The 24,941-nt window shown below is 41.9% G+C and overlaps 5 protein-coding genes across 14 annotated transcripts in view; all 5 read left to right on the top strand.

Moving 5' to 3' along the window:
• Nucleotides 1-3,568, top strand: part of arhgap21a (Rho GTPase activating protein 21a) — a 78,224-nt gene extending 74,656 nt beyond the window's left edge. For all 9 annotated transcript variants that reach the window (XM_079361764.1, XM_079361765.1, XM_079361763.1 and 6 more), the window contains one exon: nucleotides 842-3,568. In XM_079361764.1, the coding sequence (XP_079217890.1) occupies nucleotides 842-2,521 (1,680 nt within the window). In that variant the 3' untranslated portion in view covers nucleotides 2,522-3,568. The remainder of the gene's footprint in view (nucleotides 1-841) is intronic.
• A 415-nt stretch (nucleotides 3,569-3,983) lies between these two features.
• Nucleotides 3,984-9,418, top strand: apodb (apolipoprotein Db). Its single transcript, XM_079360770.1, has 6 exons — nucleotides 3,984-4,169; nucleotides 4,490-4,675; nucleotides 6,183-6,298; nucleotides 6,381-6,502; nucleotides 7,376-7,461; nucleotides 8,153-9,418. The coding sequence occupies exons 3-6, from the start codon at nucleotides 6,188-6,190 to the stop codon at nucleotides 8,383-8,385; spliced, it is 552 nt and encodes a 183-aa protein (XP_079216896.1). The 5' UTR covers nucleotides 3,984-4,169; nucleotides 4,490-4,675; nucleotides 6,183-6,187; the 3' UTR covers nucleotides 8,386-9,418.
• A 312-nt stretch (nucleotides 9,419-9,730) lies between these two features.
• Nucleotides 9,731-11,210, top strand: otos (otospiralin). 2 transcript variants are annotated; one of them, XM_079361793.1, is made up of 4 exons: nucleotides 9,731-9,867; nucleotides 10,023-10,080; nucleotides 10,525-10,548; nucleotides 10,902-11,210. In XM_079361793.1, the coding sequence occupies exons 2-4, from the start codon at nucleotides 10,032-10,034 to the stop codon at nucleotides 11,087-11,089; spliced, it is 261 nt and encodes an 86-aa protein (XP_079217919.1). In that variant the 5' UTR covers nucleotides 9,731-9,867; nucleotides 10,023-10,031; the 3' UTR covers nucleotides 11,090-11,210. The 2 variants fall into 2 exon arrangements, with proteins under 2 accessions (XP_079217919.1, XP_079217920.1); XM_079361794.1 differs by lacking the exon at nucleotides 9,731-9,867 and having other exon boundaries at nucleotides 9,923-10,080.
• A 633-nt stretch (nucleotides 11,211-11,843) lies between these two features.
• cops9 (COP9 signalosome subunit 9) lies at nucleotides 11,844-16,231 on the top strand. Its single transcript, XM_079361698.1, has 3 exons — nucleotides 11,844-12,029; nucleotides 12,571-12,643; nucleotides 16,049-16,231. The coding sequence occupies exons 1-3, from the start codon at nucleotides 11,967-11,969 to the stop codon at nucleotides 16,084-16,086; spliced, it is 174 nt and encodes a 57-aa protein (XP_079217824.1). The 5' UTR covers nucleotides 11,844-11,966; the 3' UTR covers nucleotides 16,087-16,231.
• Nucleotides 16,232-18,014: 1,783 nt separating this feature from the next.
• and1 (actinodin1) lies at nucleotides 18,015-24,436 on the top strand. Its single transcript, XM_079361612.1, has 7 exons — nucleotides 18,015-18,034; nucleotides 18,586-18,682; nucleotides 20,374-20,418; nucleotides 21,395-21,540; nucleotides 22,049-22,462; nucleotides 22,709-22,963; nucleotides 23,087-24,436. Exons 2-7 carry the CDS (start codon nucleotides 18,610-18,612, stop codon nucleotides 24,086-24,088), a joined length of 1,935 nt encoding a protein of 644 aa, XP_079217738.1. The 5' UTR covers nucleotides 18,015-18,034; nucleotides 18,586-18,609; the 3' UTR covers nucleotides 24,089-24,436.
• Nucleotides 24,437-24,941: the final 505 nt, after the last annotated feature.

Raw genomic sequence — 24,941 nt, 5'->3', positions numbered from 1 at the left:
CTGTGCAGATTTGCTTGCATGTGCTGAACTTCTCAGGTTTATCTCACTTCCTGCGTTCATCCAAACACGAGGGGGCAGATCTCAGTGTGTGGTGCAACGATTAACAATGACAACATGTTTGTAGAAGTTCAAAATCCCAAAGTCGTACGATAAGTTTTCAAACACTTTTTCCTTTCGCTCTCACACATACTTCAGAGTTCAGATACTTGGACCAACAGAATATTCTTTCAGTCATCAATGATGCGTACGAATCACGGGGCAGAAGTTCACTACACTATACTCCATGTTTGATATCACAAACTACTTTCTGCTGCAGTAAAGCTAAACATACTCCACAGTAAACAGGAAGTACTTTAAATAATGTTCTGTGTTTTGGGTGAACCAACACTTTGAGTGAATGTAATGTAAAGTCTGTCAGTACTGAGGGAACAGAGCCGCCTTATAAATGTTGTAAAAGCTGAGGCCGAGTCGGCGGCTCGTGTTGAGAGAGAAATAATGGGGGGGGGGGGGTTCCATCAGCGCACTGCTCGTATGTGGCTGCTTGTCCTTCAGGGACGCTTCAGTTCATGCTGGCCTGCTGCTCGTCCTGCTTCTGCTTTGAGGTCGTCATGGAAACGCTGTTGATGTTGTCTGTTAATGTTCCTCTCTCTGTCCACTTCTCTGGTTTTTGTGGTGCTTCACGGGAGCGGGTGGAGTCCAGCTTTTAAGCTTCCAGACAGCGGTGAAGGGTTTGTGTTCTCTCCGTGCTCCTGTGTCACAAACACTCACTTCGGCATCCTCCTTCTCTTTCTCTCTCTCGCTCTCTCTCTCTCTCTTCCTCCTCCTCTCTCCGTCTCTGCAGGGTTCCTGGGGCTCAGGGAAGGACCAATGCAGCCGCGAGCTCCTGGTGTCCTCCATCTTTGCTGCAGCCAGCCGCAAAAGAAAGAAGTCAAAGGAGAAGCCGCAGCCTAGCAGCTCAGACGACGACCTGGACGCCGTGTTCCCCAAGAAGGAAATCCCGGTTCAGAAGCCGAACCACCACGGCCTTCAGACTGAGGCGCAGAGCGAGACTCGACTGAGCCCCAACGCTAAACCCAACGCCAAGCAGCCAGCACGAGCCGAGGAGAGGAAGGAGAACGGGAGGACTGTGGAGCTCACGCCTAAAGCCAAGAGAGAGCATCGGAACTCTTTGTTCCTGAAGGATGCGACTCCACCCAGACGCCCTTCACCCTCGCCCTCCCCGTCCCCCATCATCTCCAGCTACCAAGCAGCTCCTCAGGGGAAGTCTTCTCTGTCCGATCCCCCGTCCCTGCTGGATGAAAACACCTCAGACCTCGGCACCATGAGCTCCGGAGCGTCCGTCCCGAGGTCCAGGCCCAAAAAGTGGACCGCGGGAACGTCTCTTGACCTTCCTGCAGGAGCGGTTGCCGTCGTAGGATCTGCTGCGGGTCCCGGAGCGTCTGCAGGCGCAGAGGTGAGCTCCATCACCTCAGACTACTCCACAACATCTTCCATCACTTTCCTCACCGGAGCGGAGTCCAGCGCTCTCAGCCCGGAGCTGCAAGGAGGGGAGGAGGCGGATGATGAACGCAGCGAGCTCATAAGCGAGGGACGACCCATGGAGACAGACAGCGAGAGCGACTTCCCCGTCTTCGCGCCTGGCGGAGGCAGCAGTCAGTCCACGCCGTGCCCGGAACAGAGTACGGAAAAAACCGAACCAAGAGGAGCAGCCGAGGCGAGCGCCACGCCAAAAATGGAAGGGCGGCGCCTTTTCCCATCGCACAGGATGATCGAGTGTGACACCCTCTCCAGACGGTGGTCGCTGAGGCAGAAAACGGACAGCGAGTCGTCCGTAGAGGGCGTGTCTGGAAGTACGGAGCGCAGTGAGGGTCGAGCAGAGGCTTCCACGCGGCTCTCCCGAGTCCTGGAGGTGATGAAAAAAGGGCGGTCCACAAGCAGCCTCAGCTCGTCCTCACGCAGCGAATCAGAGCGTCCCGAACCGTCCTGGCACCTTAAAATCACCGAGCGACTGAAGTTCAGGATCCGGACATCGGCCGACGACATGTTCGCGCAGAAGAACCGGACTCAAGAAGCTCGAGCGAAGAAGAAGAACATCCGACGGAGGCACACCATGGGAGGGCAGAGGGACTTCGCAGAGCTGGCGGTCATCAACGACTGGAGAGAGCAGGGCGGCGTGGACCAGGCGGCCGAGCTGTCGCCTCTCGATCGTCTCAAGCCCCGATGCTCCTCTCAGGACTTCTCCGTCAGAGGCTGGATCTCCAGAGATCGCCACAGAGGCTCGGACTCGAGTGGCGAAGTCGCACCGAGAGCCGTCCCAGAGGACGACCATCCGGACGCACACGACGGAGCTCAAGAAAGGCCGCCTCCCTCCGCGACTCCCGACGCTCAGCCGCTCGCGGGGGAGCAGGTCAACGGGAGCGGGCAGCAAGGCAAAAACAAAACCAGCCTGACGACGGACGCTCACCCACACAAACTGTCGGGAGCTCAAGTCGTCCGCTCACGGTTCTACCAGTATCTGTGAAAGTGAAACAGTGATTTTATCTGCCGAGTGAATGCGTGAAATGAACGAATGTGTGTATTTTAGCGAAGGTTACTGCACAATATTTTTTCTACAAAGTATACTTTATGTATCTACTGTACATACTGTGTATAGGCTTCTTTGATTGTTACTGGAATAATTCTACAGAGATGTTTATGCGTGTGATTCCTCTGAATTGTCGGCCATACTGGAACAGACGTGGAAAAAAAAAAAAAACTCAGACTTCCTCCTGCAAGAATGCAAAAAAAAAAGAAAGAAAAAGGTGACTTTGGCAGTGATGTAAGGACATTTCATGTGGACTCTGTTACACAGCACTAATGAAAAAGATTCAACTCGACTATGACTGAAGAAAGCATCGGGAAGCCTGTTTTTAAGGAATGATGCTTCAGTTCTTCCTATTATAAGCGTTATGAAGAATGTAATCTCTCTTTGGACTAACACTAGTTGCTCATGACAATATTTTGTCATTTTCAAGACGACATGTATGTTTCGATTTGCCTGTACTTGAAGTGTGTGGATGTAACTGAGGGCTGCTTTCTGAGCTGCGTGCTGTGGGAAGGTTTTGGTTTTTTTTTTACTTCAAAAATAAGTTTTACATGTGTGTGAATTGTTTTCATCTCAAAAAGTGCCTCTTTTTTTCTTTCTTTTTTTTAAAACTGCTTTTACCAACAGTTGTCAAAGACAAGAAGAATTTTTAAAAACATTTACGGTGATCTAAAAAAAAAAAAAAAAACTCACAGGCATTCCAGAGATTTTCCTTTTTTTTCTTTGTTTTTAGTCGAACTCACAGCAGCATCAAAGTGTTCAAATGTGCGTCCATGTTTTATTGTAGTTTTACTTTCCCCCTCTCTGTATGTTTCCAAGTGCAGTCAAATGCATGGGCGCTAAAAAAAAAAAAAAAAAAAAAAAAGTGGGAGAAAGCAACGACAGATCTTTGAAATCTTTAAAACTGCATGAGATGACGTTTTCTAAAAAGTGAACATCTCGCCCTCCCTCAACAAACACTGGAAATAAATCATCTTTATTAGATCCCTGTGTCTCTTTGGTGTCATTGTTTCATAAGTCAGAAACATTTGGAAGTAATGAAAGACCTTTTTTTTCTTACTGTTTGCCTAAATACACAGAGATGTATGCTTGTCTTTCTGTTATCAGTGTGAAGGTTACATTGATACACAGTATCATGAATTTGAGAAAAGTTCACCTGTCTTAGTAAATCAGCAGCATTATTTCACTAGATGTTAAGCTGATTTTAAAGTCATATAATTTCTAAGTATACTTTATGGTGGCGATATTGAATATTAGTGTTTGACATTTGCATATCTGCATTGCTTCTTCAGTTGTAGACGGCAATGATGAAGAAAACAAAACCTTTGAATCAATATGTGTTAATAATATTGTGGAAAAATAACCTCAGATGTGTTTTGCTGGAAAAAGCATTACCCAGTTATCAGAGACTGGCTCGAAGTCTGCAAACTGCATTTTACAGCATGAACTTAATGATTGCTCGCGTCTAAAATGTGTTCTGTATGTTTAGGTTTTTGTATGAACTTTGGCGACACCTCGTGGTTACATGAAGAATCACAAATTGAGGGAGAAAACCGTGCCAAGAACAGACCTGTTGATTTAACAGGTACATTTTAAAGACACTAACAAACAATTACTAATAAGAGCAATTATAATGCTAATGGTTAAAAAAAAACTCCCTCTTATTCAAGGGAGAAAACGAAATACCCCAACGAGAATTTGAGAGGGAGAATGCAAACTAAATGCATTGAATATAGCCTAATTAAGAAAATATTGAATACATATAAAACGCATACATAATGAAATTGTGGTAAAAAGAATCCAAGAACAAAAAAAGAAGAAGATTGTGCTTTTAAAAAAGAAGAAAAGTGATGTGGGAAAAAACCGGATTCAAATATTCAACCACAGTGATCTTCATTGTCACAGTGTGGGAATGTGCGCGTGAGGACAATTCAGCTAACGAGCTGCCTCGTGCTGCCGCAGAGACGTCACGTGAACACTCCCAGAGTGCGTTGTTGTGTCCAGAGAGCTCGCGACAGTTTTTCTCATCAGAAACAGGAAGAACGGAGTCATCTGCAGCCTCACACTTCCCCTGACACATTTATACCTCAGGTAAGTTTTATCATTTCATGTTGATACAAAAATGTTAAAGAAAACTCTTAACAGGATCCTGTTTTTTTACCACTGTGTGTTTTTAACTGCAAAACTAGTTTTACACTTTGTTTTATCAATTTCCAAAAATAATTTATTATGTATTTCATCACTAAAATTTCTTGACATTTCTTTCATTAATCAGTTTATTTGTTAGGGACAATACATGAAGACATTAATTTTATACATTAAAGTGATGTATAGTAGGACTGCAGTCCTTGTCCCTGGTCAGACTTTTAGGATACACAATACAACATAGACAGGCAGCTGAGAAGATGCACACAAACTAACAGTGAGGCAGATATAGACAGGCAGGTTGATGATAATGAAATAAAAACAACCAAACAGAAATGATGAGTGAACTATAACTTGTTCTGTATAAAACGTTTAATTCAGTGTCTACACATTTGCTTTTATTGAAGCCATTATTTTTGCCTTTTTATTAAAAGCTTTGGAGTCAGTTGAAGTGTTTTTTTTTTTATTTCTGACGGGAGGGTGATCCAAACCTGTTGGCCTTTCAGTGAGAAAGAGGACTTAGTGGTCTTTAGTCTCCACTAACTGTCCCTCTTGTCACGGTTCCTTTTTAATGGAGTTATTTTTTATTATTATTATGATTTGACTGACTGGGTCCAAAAGTATTCCCACACTTAAAATTGTGTTTGACAAATGAGAAATTGTGAAAACGGTACTTTTGTTGAACCTTTCAATGGTGGCATTTCATTTACCTTCGCTCACGTGTTTTTAGAGTTTGTTTTGTTCTTGTAACCTCACCCTGAACATTTTCAGCTTGCATGCATAACAGTTGTTACGTGAAACCAGAGGAACAGGTGTGGTGACATGTGAAAAAGAGACAAAAGATGTGAAGGGCCCGACAGCTGAGCTGGACACTCAGAGAAAGAGCTGAGATTTTTTTTACTCCTATCTTATTTCACCGTCCCATGAACTTTACACATCTATAGGGAACAATAGATGGTGAAATGTTTATAGTACAAGTATGACAAATATCAAGCCATCATACTGACTTGAGTCATATGTTACTGAAAACAAAAGGGTCAGTGAGTCCCACACACTCAGGCCTATTCTCACACTGAACATGTATAGCTGTACTTTAAAGAGTCAACTTCAGACAGCATTCAAGTAAATGAATGTTTTATTTATTGGCAGCATCACAGTCTTTCCGTATCGTGGTATACATTAGACGTTTTTGGTTGTATTTGAATTATCAGTGAACAATAAAGAATGGAAACATAAAGGTAACGTGGTCAGACAATGTTACAAGTAATTATGCTCCTTATAAAAGTTAAGCTGAGGCATATATTGGGAAAAAGTTTTGACTTCAATCCCTGAATTAACAAGATAAAAAAACAGGAATAATTCAGAGAACACAAAAGAAACTTTTCAAAAAATATATCCAAAAACTTCCAAACACTGACTTTGTGAACATCTTATCTTCCCTCGTCTCCCGAAGGAACCATGTCAGTCGTTTACTTTCTCCTCCTGCTACTCCCTCTGGTGTCAGCTCAGACCTATCGCTGGGGTCCCTGTCCTGTTCCTAAAGTCCAGCCCGGCTTCGACATTCAGAAGGTAAACAAACACAAGTAAAAACACTCATTCACGACACATACAACGACGATACACAGAACTGATTGAGCCCGTTTGTTTACAGTATCTCGGACGCTGGTATGAGATCGAGAAGCTCCCTGCTTCCTTTGAAAGAGGAAAGTGCATCGAGGCAAACTACGCTGTGAGGAAAGACGGCACCATCCAAGTGCGCAACCTTCAGTTCTAGTGAGTATTAAACTCTGTGTGTAGTTGTTTTTGAATTTCAGAGATTTAGCATACGTAGCAAACCAATTAGTTCTGTGGATGTTTTCAGTTTCTTCCTGTTTTGTTTGCTTTACCGCTGTTATACAGAGGCCGACGGCAAAGACTGAAACGACTGATATTTAGAAAAACACCCACAGCAAATTCACAAAAGGGGCAAATTCAAACGTCCCAAACAAATGCGACGGCTGAAACCCGCTGCCTATGAATCAGACGTGCTGCAAAAAAGCTGAATCAACTGCATGAACACCAAAATGCTGGAACTAAACACAATGTCAAAAACATGCGCACACAGAAAAACAACTGCGAATAGAAAAGGCGCTGTAAATCCAGCCTTTTCAACACATTCCCCTGTAGGGGGCGCTGTTTGGGACAGTTCGTTATTGACTGGAGAGATTGAGGTAGACTAGGCACTGAAAGTTTTGGACAGATGGAAAAGTTCTATCCTTGATTGAGACAGAATAGTGACAATGATCTAGCACCTGTTCTGTACGACACAAGAGTCAGCAGCCAGTTAGCTTAGCTTAGCATAAAGACTGGATGCAACATCTATCTGACACGTGATGGTTTTTGTTTTTGTTTTGTTAAGAATGTATGATGCAAATAATAAATGTGCATATTTGTGGAGAAATGTCCTTTTTTTATGCAGGAAATGGAGCGAGTTGTATTGTTTCAAAAAAGTCAATTTGAAAAACCTCCGGCAGAATATTCAAGTACTTAATTATCCTAAAGAGTACATCAACCCCACTGAGAAACACCACGTTTGTACTGACAGTCTGAATTGACACATTTTCATCTCGCTCAAAAAGTCATCGTCTTCGTGTTTCTGTGCCTCAGTAAAGAGAAGACGAGGGTAGCAGAAGGCACCGCAGTGATTCCAGACCCGAGAGAAGAGGCGCAGCTTGGAGTCAGCTTCTCGTATTGTAAGTCCTCATCTTCGTCTTTCAGAGTGCAGTCAGAGGTTTTGAATATTGTTATTGTATTGATGAAATCTTTTAATCGCTTATTGTAAAAACACTCAAAGAGTCAAAAAGTAACGACTCGTTTGCAGACTGTTCACTCATCAGCGAGCTTGTTTGTGCAAACATGCCTTTAGAATGATGATACATCTGCTGACACATGATGCGACAGCCTCAGTGCATTTGTCATATTAGTGACAATAAGCCTGTTTGTTTGTCTGTGAATCATCTATTTTGGACATCTTCGTTATCAGTAGATGTTTATGTCCTGTTTTAGCCAAATTAGAGCATTACATCACTCACTCATCCGTTAAGGCAACAGGTTCCAGTCCGACCTCTCTGGGCTTCAAACTGCTGTAAACAGAAATGTAAACATTATAAAGCTTTGACCAGATTAGTGCTCAGACACGTTTCATGTTTAACTATGCTGTGGGGCTGTGACTTCTGTGGCTATGTTGCTTAGTTGGTCAGTCGGTAAGTCCGACTGAACGAGTGGAGAAAAGTTCACACATCACAAATTCACGTCTGTAAAAGTCAACAAAAGCCATAAAAACAAATCATTAAAAAAAGTATAAAATGTGAGAAAAAAGTGTTATTTTCCTGCTATGAACTAAAAGCTAGATGTAGTGTCAAATATTCCTCCTCTTTCTCGTAGTCTCTCCGTACAGCCCATACTGGATTCTCTCCACTGACTACACCAGCGTGGCCATCGTGTATTCCTGCACAGACATCCTCCGTATTTTCCACATCGAATTCGCCTGGATCCTCGGCCGCTCACGTTTCTTACCTTACGGCACCGTTGAGCATGCCAAAGATCTGCTGAGGAATGAAGGAATCGATCTCTTCAGGATGACGGCAACGGATCAGACTGGCTGCAAAGACAACTAGATAGAAGTGAAGAGTTCCCCTCAGTCAGAGAATTCAGGTCTAATTACTGATCATTCAAATGGAACGTTTTATCTTATTCAATAACCAGATGACTTTTACCTTGTTTTGCAAAAATGATTTTGTTTTTTTTTATGGAACAAAATAGTGTTTCATATCCCTCAATCTGCTTATCAAGTAGACTGACCTCGGGCTGTCAGCTTCAAAGCATTCATCGTGTTAAAACAGGGTCTGGAATGAATGTGTTACATTTTTCTAACCACATGCTATTTTGTCCCTTTGGGCACACTGTACTGTAGCTAAGCCTCCGTAACATCTTCCTGTACTGATGTGACGTTCCTTATTGTATTTAGAAATAAATCATGTTTGTAGTCAAACAGGAAGAAGAGCCCCCTCAGCTTCAGACAGTCCAAAAGTTCAAAACAAAAACTCTTTAAAGCATAAGATTTTTTTCATGATTGTTTTCATACGGTAGTCAAGTGGCAACTGTGCACGCCCCATGTATTGAGGTCCAAGTGGGTGATCCGGGTTCGAATCTGACCTGTGGCTCCTTTCCTGCATGTCATACTCTTTCTATCTAAAGCTCCATTCATCGTCCTGTCTGTACAGTAAAGACGTAAAAAGCCCCAAAATAAAGAAAGAACTGATTGAAACTGCAACAATAAAATAAAATTCAACAGTTGTATTGTGACAGCCCTGGAATGAACACATTGAAGGACATTTAAGAATGCATTTTAATAAGTTAAAGCTTTAGTTAGCGGTGAGTGGGTTACAGATGAAGGGAATTCTTTGGATCAATAAAGTTAGAAAAAGTGAGTTTATTAAACTTTGATTTCCTTACATTATGCAAGTGAAGTAAATGCTCTTAATTCTTCGACATATTTGAGGTACTTTAGTAGTTTAGTAAAAGCTTTTATTGCCATTTCATTGTAGGAGAGCATTATTGTACTTTGACGTCCAAGTTTTTAATCTGACAGCTTTAACATGAATAAAGATTTTTTTCTTGAAAAACAAAATCCTTTGGTATTAATTTCACAGTATTTACACCTAAAACAATAAGTCAGTAGAAACGATGAAAAAGATGTTTAAAGGAGAAATGTAAAGGCTCACTTCAGGATTTAAATAAGTTGGTTTTAGTATTTCACTGACTCACTTTCTTGAATTTTAACAGAAAACTAACAAATATATAAATTAGATATTTAAAGTAAAGCAACCAAGGAGAATAACTGTGTTTGTATCGTCAATAAAAGAAGAAAGAGATTTTTGCCAGCTCGAAAAATCATAGAAGAGTGACGTGTAAGTGTAAGTGTGACGTGCACAGTGGGGTGTGTGTGTGTGTGCGTGTTTGTTTATGTGCGTGTGTGTGTGTGTGTGTGTGTTTCTCAGTCTATTGGCTCTTCCACACTGAGCCTCACCACACACCACAGGTCTCAGTGAAGCAGGAGGGAGAGCGTCTCTGCAGGGCTTCACAAAGAACATTCACAGGTAAAAAAAAATCCATCTTTATCTAAATACTTTCAACAAACAACTTTCAGAGCTAGACTTTAAGAAATATGTCTATTTCTAAATTGCATGAATGTACCGTGACTTGACTTACTGGATTGAAACCTGAGGCATGATGGGCATTGGTGTTCTTGTAGGGAGAGAAGATGAAGGTGCTGATCTTGCTCGGTGTTCTCCTCTGCCTTTTTGTCAGTGGTGAGTTTTTAAAAAGATGGAAATAATACAGCAGAATATATATATTTTTTTTTTTTCAAGGCAACTCACTTTGTGTTTATGGTAAAATAGCAATGGTGATTAAGTATAACAAAGTGTGTATATGCGTGCTTTAATATTTTTATCTGTCTTTGCATTTAAAGGACATTATTTGTTGTTAGTGACTGCATGTGCACAAAGAGGTCTCTGTCCAGGTGTGTGTGTGTAGGCATGGGTGTGTGTGTGTGTGTGTGTGTGTGTGTGTGTGTGTGTGTGTGTGTGTGTGTGTGTGCATGCGTGGATTGGTCAAAAATAATATTTGGGGAGGGTATCCTAAAGTCCACTGGGAGAGTTCAGTTTTCTGATCTTGAATCCTGTCTTTGTGCTCAGAAAGCCGAGGAATGTTTGAGAAGGTTAATTTTTTTTTCTCCTTCCTCCTCCTCACAGAGGCCAGAGTCATCCCAGAAGGAGGTATTGTATATAAAAAACATTTTATTTTTAGGATGCATACATATTTGGACACATAATGCTCCACAGATGTTCCTTTCTTTCACTTCCTTCTCTACTATATTTGTTTTAATGTTAATCTTGCAATGTATGTTGTAAATGTTTTCTTTAAAAGTCAATTCCACAGACTCCTGGAGGCAAATATGGTATTTTTATCCCATTAAATTCATCTGAGCGCTGTAGTTACTTTGCATATTATAACGTTTCATACCCTCTCGACTGAAAACTGTACATGATAATCTGACTGAATGAAAACACATGAACACACGAGGTTGGACCACATTACCTTAACACAGTTGTGTCCTGCTCATCTTCAGTGCCTTATGATGAGCCTCCAGGTGTCCCTTACTGGCCTTATTCCACCTCTGACTTCTGGAACTACGTTGAATACTTCAGATCCATCGGTGCCTATAACCACATCAACGAGATGGCCCGGGCCTTCTATGCCCACCAACACCTCGGGGACACCCTGGGGTATGAGACCAACGCGGGACATGAGCACTGAGAGAGGAGAAGGAAGAGACCGTAGTACACAGTGTAAAAAGAGTTGAAAGAATATAGAGTATCTAGTCTAAGAGGCTACTGATTGTAGGCTAGTCAAACATATAAAGAACAGATGTAGCTCCTCTGAGGAAATGTATGATATCATCTGAATAAACATTTTTCCAAATTAAGCAATGTCTTTATATTGTGTATTTTTTCTTGAATGTGTGGTGTTGGTAAGATAGTTATATGCAGTATGGCGAGGCAAAAGGCTGGTATTTGAAACACCTGGGTGGGATTTGGATTTGGATATATAAAGATAAAGACAGCCATATTTTGAAGAACAGAACCCTTCGGCCTGGGGAGCAGACGGCCCAAAGAAAAGGTGAGAGATGGAAAGTAAAGAGGAGGTCCAAACGCGAGCACATGAGAAGAAAAGAAAGTGATTCAAACAACAGGGAACGGCCAGGAGTCTGACAGAGGAAATAAAGAGTAGCAGCAAGATTAAGAGCTTAGCTTTCATGATAAACTGTGCTGCTGAAGCTGGGAGGAAATAGGTAAAAGAATTTCAATTGTTGTGAATTTTGTATGATGAGGGAGAGAAGTCTTCAGGTCCTCTCAGGGCTTTGGGTGAGAGGGTGGGAAATAAATATTATCAGCATATTGTTCTATTTTGTCTTCTTTATTTATACGTTTATTATAGTCAGCATGTTTTAGGTTTGAAACCAGTAGGAAGCGGTCAAGGCAACCGCCTTTAAAAAACCACCGAAGAAGAAATAGAAACACCCGGAACTCTTCTTTAGTCGGACCCAATTTAGTGTGACACAGCGTCGTTTTGTTTACGTGAGCTCCCAAAACAACATTTTTTTGTAAGTAATTATTATTGAAGCCAAAACAAAATGAAACCTGCAGTGGACGAGATGTTTCCTGAAGGAGCTGGACCTTACGTGGACCTGGACGAGGTACTTTTATCGACGTGGAGAGAAAAGGCTAACGTTAGCCTAGTTAGCTTAGCGAGTGAGAAACTAACTTACATTAGGCTTCATATTTGTTTAACTTATAAATATATTTATATATCCTATTTATATAAATCAGCATTACTACCTCATACACGAAGGATGCGTTTCTGTTTTTGTAATTGTTTTGCTATTTAGTGTTTAAGGGAATTCATTGTGGTTAGTTATTGTATTTTGATTTCTGACTTTTTAAGGATAAATCCATCATTATTATTGTTATTTATTTTCTCACTGTCATAAGAGGTGTTCTGATCGTTTCACATCATACAATAAATAATTTAATTTAAATAAACACAGTAAAAGTAATTTGGACTCATGTACGATTTCTGGATGTGTAATTTCTGAATTTTCTGTTTACTGAATATTTTCATTAAAAAAAATTAGTTTGTTTCATTGTGACAACATCTTTTTGTATTTAAAGGGAAATAGTCATTTGTGTGTTTCAGTTTGTTATGTGAACTACAGTTGCAGTGCTGTGTGTTGACAGGCAGGGGGCAGCAGCGGTCTGCTCATGGACCTGGCAGCCAATGAAAAAGCAGTGCACTCTGACTTCTTTAATGGTAGGTGTCTGTCTTCATTTCTTTATTTTACTTTTTTCATCATCCAGAGTGTTTGGTCAGCACTAAAAAAGCTTGTAGAGTCCATGAGAAATCAAAGATGTTATTATAATCACACACTTCTGGGGCGCTTTTTCCCCTATTTGTTATAAAAAAAAAAAAAAAAATTTATTCAAATTGCATTTATGTTACTATTCTATTCAGTTTTGACTTTTTGATTTTTGTATTGCTGCTGCAACGCCCAAGTTTCCCCCTTGGGGATCAATAAAGTAATATCTTATCTGACATACTCTCTGAAGTATTAAAAAGTAAACATGAAAAACATGTTTAAGTCAAAAAGTTTTTATATTCTTTTATTTGAAAGTAATCTGTGTAAGCAAAGACATGTAGCATGATGCTACTAAAAAGCATCAATAATCGTCTCTACGTGTTGATAACTAAAGCAAGTGAACGGTTGTCTGTTTTCTTACATTTTACCCGCACCTATTAGTAGACACTGATGATTGTGATGTGATAAGCTATTGAACTTATCTGAACAGTTTTGTGATAATGTGACATCCCTAAAGAAACCCAGTGTGCACCAAATAACGATAATGAGAGCGGGTTAACGCCTGCTTGTCACTCAGTCTTATTATTTCTCTCGTTAAGTTTTCTTCTTGAGGTTAAACTAAAGAGATGTTTTATTACGTTCTGGTGTGTGGAACAGTTCTGCCATGTGTTTCAGCTTCCTGATCTCTTTACTGGCAGCACATCATGAGAGAAGCTTTTTCGAGAAGAAATTAACTTTATCACTTCCAGAATATTCCAATATTTCCTCAGCTGTTAATAAAGGGGAGACGCAGCTTATTAACAATCTGCATTTTGAAAATGAATTTTAGTGGAAACACATTATCCTGTTTCTTGCTTAAACCACAATGTCTTCTTTTAATTAACCCTCAAAAATCCCGTTATTCCCCCCGTAAACACAAGTTAATGTGTTCCTCACACATATAAACACGCACGCAGAGGACGCACAAAAGCACCAAGCTAATCGGTTTTTTTCGTCTTGCAGCGTCGGCTGCGGGCCAAAACAATTTTTGGCTCAGCAGCACATGACCTAGAAAAAAAAAAAAAAAAGAGCTGATTGTTAAAAAGAAAAGAAGGAAAGGAGGAGAGAGGTTGGATGGTAAAGAGAGTTTATGGCCGCAGTCAGACTGAAACTCAGCGGGACACCTCGCCAGTCAGCTGCTTTAAACACACACACACACACACACACACACACACACACACACACACACACACACACACACACACACACACACACACACACACACACACACACACACACACACACACACACACACACACACACACACACACACACACACACACACGTGGACCCAGGGATTTTGGATCACCTGGGTTGTAAACACTGAAACTGTCAGATGGGTAAATCTTATGATTGGTACAAACTTGCATGAGGCGCTAACAGGGAGTCGCCTCATGACGATAATGAAATGCGCCGAAAACGTTTGAATGCTGTGTTTCAGTCAGAAAGTGAAACAGCTGGTACACAGAGTTAGACTGACTGACAGCTTGTGTACAGAACAATGCACCTCAAAGGTTTCATCAGAAACAACGTTTTCTGTGGCACTAAAGGAACTCATCAACCCGAAGCTCCTTCTGCTGCAGGAACTTTCCTCGAGAAACATTTGAAGAAACTGTGTTTTCCAACCTCACGCTGAGACCAAAAAGGATCTGTGTGTGTCGTAAAGATTACAAATCGACAAGATCACTCAGGAATAAAGAGAAAAACATTTGACAAGAACATGCTGCTCGCGGACAGACCGCTTTAAGGTGTGTGGTGGAAACACTTCCAAAGACTGCTGGACGGGGCAGATCCTGCACACAGGTCCTGTCCTGGGATAAATAAGGATTGAAACACTGAGGGGGGGGCTTGCACACCGACTTACTGTGATGGCCCAATAACTGCAAAAAAGGATGAATCTGCCGATCTACTATTTACAACAAACAAACCAGTGCTGTGGTCCAGGCTCTTCTACACATTTACCCTGTGGGGGAAATTCGGCTTACAAAACATCAAACTGCAATAATGAGGTTTTGAATTTGACTGAAATGATGTGGGGGGAAAAAAGGCTACGACGTCGGACTTCAGTGGACAAATAAGCCCAGCTGTGTGTTTAGTCTGTTGGCTTCATTGGAAACGCAAATGATAAAAAGCTGAAAGAAACTTTGCCTTCCTTGAAAAGTAGTGACCGGGACTAAACGTTCAGTACTTTGTCGTCGAAATCTTTGCACGATTGCAAAACAGACGTTGTCTAATACAATAGAAACGACCGCTGAAGAGTTCAGAGGACGAAGTCAGGTGGTACTAAATGAGGCTCCGTCAGCTGTTCTGTGACCTGACGTAAACGTGACAATAACATGTTCAGCCCTTAAAAAAAACAAAAAACTTAACAGAGTCGGATAAGTTTTTTTAGACCCACTTGTGAAAAGAAGGTTTAGCGTTGGAGTCGAGGGGGGGGGGGGTTACAGTGTAATAAATTGCAATGGGTTCTGGGTAGCCATGGGGAAGGCTTTTTTTTTTTTTTTTGGACTCACTTGTCCCTTATTAAGCTGAACACAGGAATATCCTGTTCCTGGAAACCACACAGACATGAAACAAAGAGTTCCCAAAGCCTGGTGAGCTGACAGGTTCCGCCTGCGGACATTTGAGCTGACTGGTGTAAAAATGTCAGATTAAAGCCGACATCACGTGTTGCTTTATAGCTGCAAATCACCTTGAGTCTGTTTCCCAGTTTGAAAGACCCTCGAGGAATATTTCTGTACTTTCCACATCGTGATGGATGCGTCTTGTTACAAACGCTCACCAAAAGATGACTCAAAAGGTCAGAGGACTTTTTAAATTGGTAAGAAACCGACGGCATTTAAGCCAAAGATGTAAGTGGTCAAAGAAGAGCTAATTTAAAAAAAACTTTTTTTGTACTGGCCGACGAAGTGATCGAAGTGACCCCTACACACACACACTGTGTCATTCTGTGACTACAAGGTTTGTTTCATGATGTGGAAAATGTCCTCAGCTTCAGTTTTAACAACCTGCTGTTCGTCGGGATTATCTTCAGTGTTTTTTTTATACTCATCAGGTGAACCATAGAGACAAACCGCTCTTTGTTTCAGCATCCAGCATAGTGTGTCTCATTAAGTGTCTTGTTACTAATGCACGTGGCTTCATTTTTGCAGCACATCTAATAAGTAAACAACAAAAAGCTTAAAAAAAATAAAAAAAAATCTAAATGAAAGTTGCAGAAAAGTGGCCGACATGTAATTCAGAGGTAAGGATGTTATAGTTGAGACAACGGCTGGACTGGTTCTAACCCTGCTCTCCGTTTTCTTTTTTTCTACCTGCAGACTTTGAGGATCTGTTCGACGACGACGACCTGCAGTGACCACAGCAGCAGAACGCCTGTGCTTTACTGCGAACGTGTCGAGGAGAAAATGAAATCGTTCTCATTCTGACCACAGCTTCTGTCTTATTTATATCCCTAACATGTCCCACAACACCACGCCTGAATAAAGCCTTTTTTTCCCCTCTTTTGTTTAAAAAAAAAAAGCTGTCTTCATTGGTGAACCAGGTGTCTTTAAATCCCTCACATTCCACCTTCAGAGAAAATTATGAGTATGGTTTTGGCGCTGTCGTGTTTGAATCTGCTCCTGGCTGGATTGTAGGTTTGCTGGCTCTGCGAAACACCTGTTAGCGAACGTTAATTACATACGAAATACTGTGTTAACATGACCGCTAAATGCTCGGCCGGGGCACGACGGGATGGGACAGGAAAAGGGGGCTGCAAAAAATGTGGAAATGCTAAAAAAAAACAAAAAAAACAATAAATGAAGCGGTCTTCTTCAGGTACAGACTCGGGCTGTAAAATGATTGTCTGAGCCAAAGAATAAAGATGCAGTCAGTCATCATAAAGAGGAGCCAATGGAACCGCTCTACTTTATCGTTACTGATAAGAATCACTTATGACAGGGCGCCGCTCCTCATGTATGGAGGCTGTTCTCCTCTTCTCAGTGGATGTGGGTTTGAATACGACTTCCCTTTGCTGCATGGCGTCCCACACTCTCTCTTCCCAACACTTCCTGTCTCTTTTCAGCTTTCTTAATCAAAAAAAGCAAAAAACTCCCCCCGAAGAAAAAGAAAAAAGACCAGTCTCTAAAATCCGTCAAGAGACCGATCTCAAACTTTAAAAAACAGACTCAAGATTACAAAAATCAAATATGAAAAGAAGTTTTGTGCGTGCAGTTAATCATAGGGAGACAATAAAAGAACAGATCCTCTCGCTGAGCTCTACTCGGATTAAAAACTCATTTTGTCCTCAATAAACATGAATTATTTGGGTTAAATCATTTCAGGTGTGAAAAAGCCGACTATATTTTTCTGCATAAACTAATAAAAACCTGCTCAGAAGCCGGCCTGGACTCAAGGCTCATCAGACTCCTGGGAGTCCTAGTGAAATTACACGCTGCTCCAGTCAGATGTGCTGATATTGCATCACACATTACAGCTATACAGGCTTTGCAGAGACCCTTAAAGAAAGACCTGTGCATGTGTCTCACAAGGCTGGCATGCCTGAACACAGTTAAAGTGAGGAGGAAACTGTAGATTAACAAATTCCTCATGTGTAGACCAGCTGTCCCCTGCGTGTGTGTGTGTGAAGCTGTGGTTTAGGCATCATTTAGGGTCTCTGAGAAGTGCTTATGTGGCACCTCAGCTCCCCTTCATGATGTTTGCTCTCTAATGATGTTGGTTCTCTATTTTTTTTTTACCGTTTTGGAGGATTAGTGCGTTAAAATCATTTAGACTCCGACTCGAACTCTAAACGTGACGTAGAATATTTAGAATAAATTGTAAAGTTTGTTTACTTTAATAGACAACTTCCCGTACCTATCCACGTCTCCACGTCTGCTTCAAGCCCTCCCACCTTCCCTCTTTTTCTGTCTTTAATTACGGTTCCTCCAATTGGCTAAAACTTTCTGAAAGTTTTCCAACCAATCAGGCGTCTCGTTGCGGTGGCCCTTGACCCCCTCAGGTGCTTCCCTACATGTGTTTCTACTGTGTGACTGTTAATGAGTGTCTGTTGCGTGTGTGTGTGTGTGTGTGTGTGTGTGTGTGTGTGTGTGTGTGTTCGGTTTATAACCCTCGTCCGATGCCTCCGTCAGAGCAGTCTGTCAGAAGGCCCACAGGGACAGGGTGCAGAGGAACCTCTTTCACACCCCCCAAAAAAAACACACTCGTACAAAATTAGAGTTTGAGTCCAGGTGGACTGAGTCATCCGGCTTCATTTGAGTCCACATCTGGATCTACAGACAGACAGGCTGATAAGATCACTACAGGTAAGAGACTTCATTTACTTAGTTTATTTCGGGTACTTTCCAGGGATTCAAGTGCAGGATGGAGTCAAGTTTAAGACCTAAGCAATCTGGTTTTGTCTTTTTTTTTTATGATGAGCCAGGAGTTAAGTGGCACCATGTTTGTTTAGTTCACTTCCATGCTGCAGGGTCACAGCCCTCCAGGTGTATGCATGCACACCGTAAGAAGAGACATTAAACACCTTTGGGCAGTTTTTCTTCAAAAGGGAGCATTCTCGCTGCGTACAAAATCATCTTTGTGGGTTCTTGTTCTGAGATCTGCCAGTAAATCTGCAGCTGTACAGAAATAACTTGAAACATAACCATATCATTGAAATGATAAACCCCCCTCCGAATTCAAAGTTACAGAGAGAAGCAACAAAAAAAAAAGTGACTCCACCTCCGGCTTTGATTATTACGTTAGCATTAACAGTGGCTCTGCAGAGAAAATAAGCAGAGTTTTAAGGTGTAACAGTAATGCTGTTGAATGTTTTATAGAGGAAAGCCTCACTTTGAATGTGTGTTGGTTTTTTCAGCAGGAGATAGGAGGAGGTGAAGTCATGGCTGGAAGGAGGAAAACCAGTTTCTCTGGTGTGTTGGTCGCCACTCTGCTGGCCCTGATGCTGCTGCCAGGTGAGTACACAGTGAGGACCAGACCATCCAATTATCTGCAAACATCTGTTGCATGGAGTCCATGGTAAATTAAAGTTTATGCAATCAAGTATTCAGATTCCTTAACTAGGAAAAGCACAACACAGACTTATCAACAGTGGGCTTTGGATTGCATTTGTATGATTTAAAAAACTCAAGGGATGTTTGAAAGTATATTCTAGATAATTGATTAATTTAGTTTGTGGATCTGGATTATGTGATAAAATCCTTAAAGCATACGAAACTTTTAGGACCTCGATGTGTATAAAACGCTTTTTTTTTTCTTTTTCTTTTTTTAACCAAAAATTGGTCTTAAAATCCCTTAATCTTCATACTCTCCAGAAATATAATATGTGCCATTAAATTACAGTTTTCCTGCATTAAAATGTGCAAAAATGTGTTTCTACATTCTGCATATCATTCTTCAGTTTGCTCTGAAGCCTCAGTGTTACTCCGCTTTTTTTTTTTTTTTTTTTTTTAAACCTCTTCATAGATAAATTGCATTTGAGTTATTGCTGTTTAATCCGGCCTGCAAGGTTTCAGGCGAAGGGTTAGTTGGACTGCTCAGGGTTTCTACCCTCCATCAGTTCATGGTCAAAGATCTTGTCATCGCTAAACTGGCTAAGAGTGATTGTAACTCAACTGTGCCACGTTGTATTTCATAATGTGTCTCTAACACAGCCCGTGGTGTTCATACATCATCTATAAAGCTTCAACATAAAAACAGGCTGCTCCAACACCACCACCTGTTTCCACATGATTGACATATTTACAGCAGTCAAAGCTTATCTTTCCTTTAAAGGTGGTTTTGGAAAACGCACTTAATGGTTAAAAGGGGGAGGAGGAGTTTCTTTCATCGTCCCTGGTCCTGTAAAAAATTAGTACCTGTCAGCATCACCTCCTCCTCTGCCCTCTTAAAGCTCTGCTGTTTCCAGATGTGCCAGCCAGTGTTTTACAGGCTCATAAAGAAACAAACAGTACAGCCGATCTACTGAGACAACATCGTTTCGCCCTCTTCCTCCTCTTCATCCCTCCATCACCTCGGGTCACCTTCAGCTTCTTCTTTGATTCTCTTTTCTTTCCTCTGCAAAGTCATGCTTGTTACCCATCATCTGAAACTTTCCACGCTACAGTGCACTCCACATCTGCCTGATTACAGCCATCAAAGCTTATCAAAACTTCTTTTTTTTTTAATCAGGAGATTGGTGTTTTCCCACTTCCATCATGCGTCACATAAGCCTGAATTATCCCCTCTGGATCTCTATTTGAAACCTGTTCATTTTTTTCACCCTTTTCCTCTCCTCATGTAAAGCATTGACACCTTTTACCTGCGGAGATGAAAGAAACCTAAGCTGATTCTGCGGTTCCCTTCGCTGCATGGGGTCAAACAGTGCACATACGAACACATATGAGACAAGTGCAAACACAGCTCTTTGGAAGCACAGCATGGGGTTTGAAGTTAAAGGCCCACCTATAAAATCTACAAAGAGCTGCAGTCACTAGAGCTTCAGGCACAGCCAATTACCCCTGTCCTACTTAAGGAACAATATCCGCAGGAACAGTTTCAGCTTTGATGTCATTTTTTGTAATTTATATATTAAAGGCACGTTTAAAAAACAGTAGATACAGTCTTTTTTTTTTACATCTGTTTTCTATGTTCTCTTTATTTCTAGCATTTTTGTCTGCTGGACCAGTTGTGAAGAAGCAGAAGGGAGATGGTAAATATGTGAACCTGAACTTGTTGCATACACATTCACCCATTTCACAACAAAGTTATTAACTGCTGTTAAATTGTCATCTCCGACTGCTGTGCTAAATTATAAAAAGTTCCGAACGGTTCGAAATTTATTAAACGCTGCTTTCAGTTGGTCATCTAGAAAGCGAAAATGGATGTAAAAGATGTAAAAGTTTCCAAAGTCTAGCAGCATATAGGTCTATAGGTCTATGTTTACTTAGCTATTGTGGGGTGCAGATACCTTAGTGTTTACATTGCACCCCATTAACGGAGACCTATAGTCCTTTAAGCGTGCGGCCTGATTCAAATCGGAAAGTTAAATCTTAACTACTGAAAGACGACTCCTAATGTTAGCATTCAGCCACTTTCTGTTCCTGGTGAAATAAATCAATATAAATGTTAATATATGGAGGCATTAACAGTTATAATTAAAGTATATAAAACACACTATAAGTAAGAGGTAGATAACAGTAATGTTAGCTAGCAAACAATTAGTAAACATACATATAGCTGCTGAACAACAATATGAAGTTTGTAGCATTTCATCATTGGAAAAATGTCCAGTGTGAATATTTAAGTTGTTCTTTAATTCAAAGTATAAAGCTGTAAGATCACTGGAGTAATAGACCTTTAAAGTTCTTGAAATATAAGTCCAAGGAGGTGCTTTTACTTTAAAGAGTAACACCTGGATTTATCGCCACACTTTACCTTGCTTCACTGTATCATCAGCACTTACCAGAATTATTGCTATATCATATGAGGTATCCATCACACAGCTGACAAGTAACAACAATTATGGCTTAATGATGCCTAACCCTTGGTAAACAAATTTAAGACCTTGACTATCTTGTTGCAAACTTTCAAAGTCATGAGAAAGTCCTTGAATTTGATGTCCAAGTGAGCGCTGAAGCCTTAGGATCAGCTGTGCCATCTTTCTATTTTTTTGTCTCTGGCCTCAGCAGGAGAGAATATTCAGGAGAGTTCAGCTGCTGCAGAGTTACACAGGAGGCTGATCCGCAACCGCAGGAACATCAGCTGGTACAAACAGCACTCCGACTTTTGGGGATGGTACAAGTTCTTCACTGAGAATGGAAATCAGGATGCAGTAAGTGAACATAAATAATAAACAAATACAGAGGCAAGACTAGACAGTTCAGGAAGACATCTAATGAAAAACAGTAACTCATTTTAATGTGTGAAGTTAAGAAACATTGCAGGTGACTTGAAGGAACCCCTGATATATATACTGTAAATATTTAAGTGTTAAGTCTTCATATAAAACAAGAAGTTATGCAGTTTGACATCAAGAAGGTTAAAACTGCTCAATAATTGAGAACCGATGAATTGTATTTCTTTGTACCTTTGCAGGTGACTTTATATTTCCAAATAGAATTAAAAGTAAACTCTGCAGTTTCCCTCTACTCTACTGAGCGTTTCAGCAACTTGAGCTGAATGTCTTGGTTTATAACTCCTATAACTGCTCTGCTAAATGCCACCCTGTAAGCAGGCAACACATATTTGACACCAGAGAAATTCATATCATCATATATACGAAGTCTAAGCTTTTGTGCTTATTCTAACAAAAGTTCCTCCTCCTCCTCTTCCTCTCTCAGGTTCAGGAGATGGACCGCATCTACTTGGCATACCTCCAAAACAAGAACCGCGCTGAGGGTCGTCGCTCTTACAAAGCCTACCTGCGCCATCTGGGGGAGGTATACAAGTCCTGCGCTGAAACTGATGACCCTAACTGTGTGGCCTCCTACACCAGCAGGCCCAAACCCAAACCGGAACCCCCCAAACCTGCACCAGTAAAAACCTGCGATCCAACCAAGGACCCCTACTGTCTGTATGCTGCTTTGGTCCAGGGTAAGAGCCCATACCTGCCCCTGGTGATCCCAGCTGCCACCCCAGCTCCAGCTCCAGTGAAGGCCCCTGCACCTCTCTACGTCAGGTCTGCTGCTCCAGCCAAGGACCCACAGTCAGGGTTCTACTACTACTCTCCATCTGCAGCGCCTTACCTTTCTAAGGTACGCTCTCAGTTACTCATTAATTCTTTCAGTTCAATTAGACTTCATTATGCTATTAAAAAACTTACAATGTAAAAGTATATGAGGTAATGAACACACTGCAGTGAATACGAAAAATCAAGGCCTGCACACAATGTTAAATTAAACTTATTTTCATCCTAATTTGTAGAAGCTTTCTAAAAATCCAAAGCTTTGTCCGTGCAATAAATCATAGTATGCTAAGTCTGTCTGTGTTTCTCTCTTTAGGAGCAGAAGGCTGAACTCCTGCGTATCTGTTCCTCTGATGACGTGGAGTGTCTGCAGTACCACTTGAGAGCGGCCCAAGGTTATGCACCCTCTGCTGGACCTGTGCCCTCATATGCTCACCTTGGCTGTGACCCTAGCAAAGACCCTAAATGCAAAGCCAAACTGGTGCAGAAAGCCCCCTCTGGTCTATACCTGCAGTACCCCAACTGCGATCCAGTCCGTGATCCCCTCTGTGCCTACTCTGCCTCCCTTGTGGTATGCTTCATTTATTACTGCAATACATTATTGAAATTTTAGATCAGATTTTTAACATTTGCCTTTTGTAACATCAAATTATATTGTTCTCTTTTGCCTTAATTATAATGACTTTCATTTCAGGCACCCCGTGCCCCAAATCCCCCAGCCCCCGCTGGTCCTGGATCCTGCAACCCTCTTTTCGAGGAAGGCTGCAACCCCCTTACAGCCACCAGATTTGCCACTCCACCTGAGTCATACAAATCTGAGGAAAAAGAAGAGGCTGCAGCCATTCGTGCTGCCCCTCGTCAGGCCGAGCAGAACCACGACCCTTACGCTATGTTTAGGGATGCTTATGCAAATGCTAACCGAGTTACTGATCCTTATGCTATGTATCGTCAACCTAGTGCCCCAGCTTCTCCTCCAGCAAATGACCCATATGCACTTCTGCGCCAATTCATGGCCCAAGCTCAAGCAAGCGACCCATATGCTCCCCGAATGGAGGCTGCTCCAGAGTCCAACCCCAATGATCCTTTCGCTGCAATCCGTGAGGCCGCGGCCTCCATGCATCGCCGAGGTCCTCCCACGTCCAGGCAGCAGTATCCTTTTTCCAATCCCAATCACGAAGAGCCCACCCAGCAGGAACATCACCCTCTAGGTCCCCCAGGGAAGACCAAGGAGGGCTACGACTGCTTCATTGGCTATGATCGCGAGTGCTTTCCCGTGAAGCCCAGCAATCCTCGCTCTGGGATCCATCGCCAAATCCCGTTCTCTGCTGAAGCCTACGAGCCCCACCTGAATGCTGATGGATCTCGAAGCGGCGTCCTAGAGCCAACCAACCCACACTGTGACCCTGAACACGACCCCGACTGCCGCCTGCGTCGCGTCGAGCCAGAGCTGTCGCATGCCGGGGCCCAGCCTGAGCGTTACGCTGAGGAGGACCAACACCAGGGGGCAGCGGAGCAGCAGGAACAGGACCCATATGAAGCCGAGCCCTACCAGAGTGGCCAGGAGGAACCTCACATGTCCTACCAGCCCCTCTCACAGGGTATGCCCAGCCTCCAGGATATATTGAGGCGCTATGGAGACCAGTTCCCAGAGCAGGATGATCACAGAGCCTACGCAGACGACTACCGCCAGAAATAGAGAAATAGTCGCGCTAACATACACATGCATGCAAATGGACATGACTACACAGTCCCGTGCGTTCTTGTAGCTTCGTCCTTCATCGCGACAAGCACTAGATCCTCCCTGGATCTGATACGGGACAGTAAAGAAGCCTATGGACCTAATGAGCAAGTACTTGCATGTACATCCACACAAACCTTCCAGCTGAGCATGCGCAAAAACGCAGAGTGTGTTCCAGCAACATTTCCATCTTTTTAGTGTCTTTAAACTTGTTGCTTTCCAGTTTCAACCTGACCTTTGTAAGAAAAAAAACACTCTAGTGCGTTCTGACTTTTTACATGACCAGCTTGCTTCTGTATCTTTGCATCTCACATTTTTTGTATTTGTTTGTTGCTTTTTGTCTGATGGTTTATGTAAAGATTTTTTTTTTTTTTTCATTTTGAATGTTCGAATAAAAAGCTCTTAAAAGATGTGTTTTGTGTTTTACTGAATCCTGGCGTTTGACTTGACCATACAAGTCCACGAAAGCAACATGTGACATCTGACTTACAAAGCAGACATTTGTCTGTCTTTGTATAGCTTTATGGCGGTTCATTATTATAATTTTTTTTTAAATCTTACAAAGTTAGTCAGTAGTTTTACACCAGACATTTCCAGAATAGAGTAAACATTACTAAGAGTCTACAGCTAACCAGCAGCTCTGTGAGCCTGTGCAAACGTCACAACGTCACTTACTACGGTCCTGATGCTAGAAAGGTCGGCTTATTTGAGTCATATTTACCTATTACCAATAAAAAAAGGACATTAAAGGCTTATGTGAATTTCATGAGTTTAAAGTGTTGCGACAGAATTCTTGAGCTCTACATCGGAT

The sequence above is a fragment of the Symphodus melops genome, assembly GCF_947650265.1.
Source record: "Symphodus melops genome assembly, chromosome: 14".
In the NCBI taxonomy this organism is placed as follows: Eukaryota; Metazoa; Chordata; class Actinopteri; order Labriformes; family Labridae; genus Symphodus; species Symphodus melops.
The sequence above is the reverse complement of the archived record's forward strand: the minus strand, read 5'-3'. Positions and strand labels throughout refer to the sequence as shown.